Source organism: Rhodotorula toruloides, assembly GCF_000320785.1.
Source record: "Rhodotorula toruloides NP11 unplaced genomic scaffold Scaffold14, whole genome shotgun sequence".
NCBI classification, from domain to species: domain Eukaryota; kingdom Fungi; phylum Basidiomycota; class Microbotryomycetes; order Sporidiobolales; family Sporidiobolaceae; genus Rhodotorula; species Rhodotorula toruloides.
In genome coordinates this window covers 202,756-209,020 of record NW_015622974.1, presented here as the reverse complement: position 1 = coordinate 209,020, position 6,265 = coordinate 202,756, and the positions used below count along the sequence as shown (strand labels likewise).

General features: G+C 60.3%; 5 protein-coding genes across 5 annotated transcripts in view; 3 read left to right on the top strand and 2 right to left on the bottom strand.

Annotated features, from left to right (window-relative positions):
- RHTO_01610 (pyruvate kinase) overlaps positions 1–555 on the top strand; it is a gene marked incomplete at both ends in the record, with an annotated part of 2,512 nt that extends 1,957 nt beyond the window's left edge. The window contains 3 exons of the mRNA XM_016415291.1: positions 28–118; positions 178–442; positions 501–555. Coding sequence (XP_016272669.1) covers positions 28–118; positions 178–442; positions 501–555 — 411 coding nt within the window. The remainder of the gene's footprint in view (positions 1–27; positions 119–177; positions 443–500) is intronic.
- A 335-nt stretch (positions 556–890) lies between these two features.
- RHTO_01609 (uncharacterized protein) lies at positions 891–2,072 on the bottom strand (the record flags this gene model as incomplete). The annotated part of the gene is made up of 4 exons (XM_016415290.1): positions 891–1,004; positions 1,070–1,351; positions 1,403–1,481; positions 1,543–2,072. 4 exons carry the CDS (start codon positions 2,070–2,072, stop codon positions 891–893), a joined length of 1,005 nt encoding a protein of 334 aa, XP_016272668.1.
- A 140-nt stretch (positions 2,073–2,212) lies between these two features.
- RHTO_01608 (fungal specific transcription factor) lies at positions 2,213–2,615 on the top strand (the record flags this gene model as incomplete). Its single annotated transcript, XM_016415289.1, has 2 exons — positions 2,213–2,377; positions 2,463–2,615. 2 exons carry the CDS (start codon positions 2,213–2,215, stop codon positions 2,613–2,615), a joined length of 318 nt encoding a protein of 105 aa, XP_016272667.1.
- A 435-nt stretch (positions 2,616–3,050) lies between these two features.
- On the top strand, positions 3,051–4,391 carry RHTO_01607 (uncharacterized protein; the record flags this gene model as incomplete). The annotated part of the gene is made up of 7 exons (XM_016415288.1): positions 3,051–3,408; positions 3,470–3,554; positions 3,614–3,665; positions 3,723–3,774; positions 3,834–3,862; positions 3,927–4,026; positions 4,084–4,391. The coding sequence occupies 7 exons, from the start codon at positions 3,051–3,053 to the stop codon at positions 4,389–4,391; spliced, it is 984 nt and encodes a 327-aa protein (XP_016272666.1).
- An 87-nt stretch (positions 4,392–4,478) lies between these two features.
- RHTO_01606 (Esterase, SGNH hydrolase-type domain protein) lies at positions 4,479–6,157 on the bottom strand (the record flags this gene model as incomplete). The annotated part of the gene is made up of 9 exons (XM_016415287.1): positions 4,479–4,597; positions 4,654–4,686; positions 4,742–4,846; positions 4,909–5,083; positions 5,141–5,359; positions 5,421–5,523; positions 5,588–5,816; positions 5,888–5,954; positions 6,011–6,157. 9 exons carry the CDS (start codon positions 6,155–6,157, stop codon positions 4,479–4,481), a joined length of 1,197 nt encoding a protein of 398 aa, XP_016272665.1.
- Between the last annotated feature and the right edge of the window lie 108 nt (positions 6,158–6,265).

Below are 6,265 nucleotides of genomic sequence, written 5' to 3'. Positions count from 1 at the left end.
CCCCCCCCCCCCCCCCCCCCCGCCGAGACCGTCGCCATGGCTGCCGTCGCCGCTGCCCTCGAGCAGAAGGCCGGCGCCATCCTCGTCATGTCGACCTCCGGCAACACCGCCCGCCTCGGTGCGTTGTGGCTCTCGAAACCGCCCCAGTACTCAAGCTGATGCCCTCGCTGCTCGCAGTCTCCAAGTACAAGCCCCCCTGCCCCATCATCACCGTCACCCGCAACGAGCAGACCTCGCGCCAAATCCACTTGCACCGCGGCGTCTACCCCATGCACTACCCCCACGAGAAGCCTTCCTCGGACGAGGGTTGGCAAGTCGACATCGATAACCGTATCCGTAGCGGTCTCTCGCGCGCGCTCGAGCTCGGAATTGTCCGCAAGCGCGACACCGTCGTTGCGATTCAGGGATGGAGGAGCGGTCTCGGCTCGACTAACACGATGAGGTGCGTTTCGCAGAGGCTTTGTCAGGCTTGAAGCTCGCTAACGCTCGCTGTCTCGCAGGATCTTGTCGGTCCCCGAGGACGACTCGCACTTCGAGCTCCGCCCCGTCGAGTAAACCCCTCTCGCCTCATCTCGCAAAACCGGTTCGCCTTATCTCGCGACCACCATTCGTTCCGCCTCGCTTCGCATCGCCTTCTCATATCCATGTCGTCTAGTGTCACTTCTTTCTCCTTCCCTCGTTTTCCCGCTGTGTCTGGAAGTCCAGGTTCTTTCTTCTGTCCCCACCCAACGCATTCTCTCGCTCGTTTCTTGAAGGATACATGCGATTGCAATGCGCTAAACTAGAGGGGTATCGACAACATGCAGGTTTCGAGCGAGAGACTCGGTGCATTCGGAAGCTCAGACCAGCCAGACCGACGAGACGAAGGCTTCAGGCGGACTCGTCTCCGGTTAGGGGCTGGACGTAGACGCGCGGCTGGCAGCCTTGGGCACGGAGGAGGTGGGTGCGGTCGACTGCGTGTTTTTGGGCGAGCTGGTGCCGGTCAAGAGGTTCGAGGTGTGGTCCTGCGAAAGGAGACGTTTGTCAGCCTTACTTGGCTCGATAGGAACCGCAGGAGGACAGGACGCACATAGCCGACGTTGCGCCAGAGCATGTAACCCTGGTGGTTCGAGAAGATGTCGAGGTGGGCGATGCGCAAGTCCCCTCGGATGTAGCCGGCTGCTCGATGCACGCGGATTGTCACGATGCGGTCGGCCTGCGGCGTTCCTTCGGGTCGGAAGTAAGTAGCGAGCGGTTCGAGCGGGCTATCCTTCGTTGAAACGACCTTGGGCGAGGCGATCCACTTCAGCAAGACAGCCAGTGAGAGAGGTTGCCGGTCAATCGTGACTGAGGCTTGTTGAGCTGTCGAGTCCTAGAAGTCGACGGGCAGCGGCTGCCGTGTAACGCCTCGGTACGAGTCCACAGCTGCTTGGATTTCGCGGTTGAGGAAGAGGACGGAGACCGTCGGGAGGCCTTGTGCTGATAGCTGTCGGCAGTCGAACCTGCGCTGGAATCGTCAACTCGCGGACTCGGAAGCTTGTGAGGCAGTGACCTGGGACGGACCTGACCTGGAGGTCGTGAAACCAGTAAAACTGCGCAGAGGCGGTAGGACGCGCCTCGAAGACCTCTCGCGGCACACCATCCGGGTACTTCTTGACAATGTCCGCAAACTCGTGAACGACTGGCCGGACGCGGAAGAAGGTGCCCTCTTGCGACCCGGTGAAAGGCCACATGAGAGGCTGGTCCAGCGGTTCCGCCCTGTCCAGCGCCGTCTTCAGCCTCGCAGCCAGCTTCTTCAGCTTGAAGTGCTCCGCCTCCGCCAGAATCGCCCGCGTCGCCACCTGCTCGCTCATCCCCTCGAGGTGAATCGGAAACATGTCTTCGTATCCCGCCAACCACTCCGAGATGATGGGGAAGTATTCGGGTCGTCTATCCGAGTACATGATGTCCGTTCCGCCGTTGCCGCCGAGAAACACGCCCGTGAACTTGTTCGGCGAGTCGAAGCGGATTTGAGTGTCGGACAGCTCGAAGTGTTTGCCGCGAAGCACGACCGTGAAGGCGGGCTCGCTGGGCTGGACCACGCGGTCAGACATCTCGACTGACAGTGCACGTATCGGCAAGCCTAGCAGGAGATGGTTGCGTCGAGCAAGGTGAGCGGCAGGAGGAAGAGGAGCGCTCGCCTCTCGACCACACTGCCCAACCTCGCTGAAAGTCTCGCTGAGCACGCCACGCCATGTCTGAGCCCTCGCAAGGCACGACTACCGAAGCCAACCAGGCCACCAAGCAGCCGCTCGCCCTCCCCGCTCCTTCCGACGACGAGACCGCTCGCATCGAGGTGAACGGCCAGTCGTACTCGCTGTTTGACAGGCTGGGTCCGACGGTCGTGAACAGTGACGGGGTGCGTCTGCAGTCCTCCCTGCTTCGTTTCCCGTTACACCTCCTCAGCGCCTTGTGGGGCTGACCTTTGTTCTCTGCGCTTCCAGACACTCTCGCGGATCACAGACTGGGCAGAGCGGACGCCGGCAGAGCGCGCGAACATCCTGCGCGTACTCGGCAAGCGCAATCAGCTGCGATTGGCGGCGACGAAGGACCGATTGGAGGCTGAAGGGGATGAGGCGGACAAGCAGGCAGATTGAGGGTCTGGCAGACGGTATACTGAGGCAGCATGTTGGTGAGTACCTCCTCAACGTCTACTAAGACCGCAGCTGACCTTGTCACCGAGCAGTACCGAGTTTTGTCGTTCTGAAGCAATCGCAAGCAGTTCATCCTCGTCCGCATCCCTCCGACATCCCGCTCGCATCGGCGTCCAAGAGAAGACATTGTAGGCGTCCCGACGAGCCCATACAAGGGACACTTGCGGAGCAAAGGGACGATCAGGTCCATGACTTTTGCTCTTCACCTTCGCAACGTCCCTCTTGCACTCCCAACGCCAGCCCTTCGCTCCTGCGCCGCATTGCACGATTGAAGAACCTCTACTTGCCACCCCTGCTTGTAGGAAGACTCGATATCCTGTCCTTCACGTCGCGATCGCTGTCGACCGCTCTCATGCTCCTCCGCTTCACATCCCTTCAATGGCTCAGACGCGCCGCACCCGCGCACGCTCTCCCGCTGCTCCGCTGGACCCGCCTGCTCCTGCTCCCAACGAGCCCACCGAAGCAGATCCTTCCCCTCCCTCGACGTCATCCATACCTCAAACACCCGCTTCCTCCTCACCAGCAAAGCCAAAGCGCAAGCGACCTGTCGAACCGAACTATGCAAAGCTCGAGGAGAAGGCTGCGCGTGCGAAGCGGGCCAAATTCGCGGCTGTCGAGGTGGGAGGAAGTGGGGCGAACGGGAGTACGATGGGCAGCGCGGAGGGAGCTGCGGAGCGGATGAGGCTCGTAGGGAAGACGGTCAAGCTGCAGGAAGGCCAGAGCGACTACACGATCAGTGCGTCTGGCCGTTGGACCCAAAGCGCACCTCGAGCGAACTCACCTCTTCGTTCGAACAGCCGCGCCGCTTCCCTGGCGAGATCCGCAAACTCGCGACTTCCACTTTGACGATTACGACGAGTTCAAGCCGAACATGAGCCCGGAGTGAGCCGACTCGTCCGTCTTCCCTCGTTTACTCTGCTGACTCGCATGTTCTCCCGCAGAGAGATCATTCGCAACGGCGCTTTCGACGGAGGTTTCTTCCGGCCGGTGAAGGTGCGCCTTCTTCCTACGTAGCCGGCGTCAGGAGGTGCTGATGGCTTACTGTCGCAGAGCAAGAAGTCTGGAAGGGAGATTCACGAGGACTGGACAGACTTTCCGACGGGTGCGTCGTGTCCCACGTTCCTCTTCCTGGTGTTGCACTGACGCTGTAGCTCTCCGCAGAATGGTACGAAGGCCTCGACGTCTCGATGGTTCGTTTTTCGCTTCTTCCCCCTCGCTTGGCCTTCGCGAGCTCACTCCCGCTTCCTGAGGCAGTACTTGACGCGACCCGAAGGTGCCGAAGACTCGGTGAACAAGTGGCAAGCGCGGATTGGACAGCCGTACGAGGCGTGGGAAGAGCAAGGCTGGTTGCGGCGTTTGTTCTCCCCCTCTTTCTCGCTTCTTTGCTTCGCTAACAGTGTTCTGCCCGCAGCCGAACACGACGCCCGCGGCTGGTACCAATGGTACTATCGCTTCTTTCTCGGTCGACGATGCGACGACGACGCGCGCCAAGTCCAGCGCTGGAAAGGCGTCGCCGGTCCGACAGGTCGTTTCAAACGCATGTTCCTCGGCAAGTACCGCCGCGATGGGATTCACTTTATTGAGCCAGACGAGGAGGACACGTCGCGCGGGATCAGGCAGACGCTGAATCATTGGGCGTACGATCCGACGACGAGCGACCTGAATCGGTTCAGGGAGGAGCAGGGAGACAAGGTTGCGAACGATGATGCGGACGTGTGAGGGGCAGTCCAGTAGTGGGCAGCCGCTTGACAACAACAAGAACCAGTTACAACTCGCTTATGCGCCGAGGAGATGCTGAGATACGTTCTAAGAGAGCGGCGGATCTATGCAACACTCACACCCATTCACCGCTCTTCTCAAGTACCAGAACGCCATGTCCGCCCACAGTCTAGCAGGAGCACCAGGCTTGAGGTGCTGGTCGTCGTCTGCGAGAAACGCTCGTCAGTCTCTTGTGGGCGTGGTGGAATAGGAGCGTGCGCACTGTACTGCCATTCGCCGGTAATCAACGCACCCCCTGCACAGCACGAGCGTCAGCAACCATCCAAGCGTTAGGGAGCAATGGACCGCACAATCGAAGACGGGGATGTTCAGTCGGTTCAAGACCGCCCGCAAACTCTGATTGAGCTGGTAGACAGCGACGTTCCCGTACCCTCTATTAGACTCGCGTTCTTGACCTGCACAAGTCTCGCATCAATCAGCCTTGCTCAGTTCTCGTGCGAAAACCGTCCGAACGCACCCGTCTTCCACATCAGCGGCACGCCCGGAAACTTCTCCCTCACGAGGTCGACAAAGTCGCGTACGCGCGAACGGTGCCATGCGAGTTCGGAGTAGGTGAGAGGGCGTTCGGTTGCGTGCAAAGGGGAAGGAGAGGGGATGAAGTGCTTGGCTCGCAGGGTGAAGTAGCGGAGGTCCTGCGGGCGCATTATGGTCAATGGCGGCGTCTCAAAGACGGGAAGGTGCAGACGCACCCAGAAGAACGAGTTGAGCACGATCAAGTCAGGCTTGCCAATCTCCTCGACGTCCGACAGCCAGTACTCCTTCATTTTCCCTTCTATCGAGTACGGTGCAGGATTCTCATTCACGTGAGAGGTCGGGATTGAGGGGATGTTCCATGCGTCGGGCGGGAGAGAGTCGGATTCTGGAGCGAGGCCGAAGTGGAACCATTGCGCGAGGGTGAGGTTGAGATCCTGCAGTGCGCGACGAGTGAGCGGTCCGCGAACCATGCGAGGTGAGCCGGAAGCGTCGCACGGGCAGGCGACAGTGAGCCTTGATGTGATAATGTGGGACGGAGAGGACTGCGCCTGTCGAGTGCAGGCGGTCACAGAAGATCTCGAGGTTCTGCCGGTCGTGTCTGCGCAGAGACGGAGCATCAGCACCAGCTTGAGAAGAAGATAGTCAAGCAATCGCAGACACACGAGTCGCCGATGAAGACAATCGTCTTGTCCCGCATCCACCGCAACTCCGGCAGATCCGCCCTCTCTTCCCGCTCGAGCAAGTCGCCATACGCTGGCGCGGCTAGTCGTAAAGCATCTTCAGGTGGGTCTGCTAACTCTCCGATAGGTCGGAAGGTCGTCAGGTCGGCGAGGGAAGCGGAGGGAGGGTAAGGGATGTGTCGGATTGAGCCGTTTTCCGGTCGCCAGATGTCTGCTCGCAAGGCTGCGTCAGTCTTGCATTACCCTGTCGTAACTGTCGGTGTGAAGAGGACAGGAACGCACATCCCGGCGCGGTGAACGGGTCAAAACACTCCTCCGCCTTCGCAGCATGTCCTCGAGGAGCCAGAGCCTGCGCGACGACATTGGTAAGCTCAGCACCTCGTCTGACTGAGCGTCGAGACGCACCCAGAGCAGACAGACTACCCCTGCAAGCACCCATCCGCCGTACAAGCGCAACCATGCCCCACCTCGAGAGGCTGGTAAGTCGACAAGGGTCGACGTCGACTCGTCTGATTCGGCGGCACCGACTCTGACGTAGTGCGGCAAGCCCATTCGAGCCTGTCTGCAGTCACCACAGCCAGCACGAGCGAGAGGAGCGAGTTGTGAGCGAGCTGGTCCTGGTCAAGCCTTAGAAGGGTTCGCCTCGACCAACACCCCTTC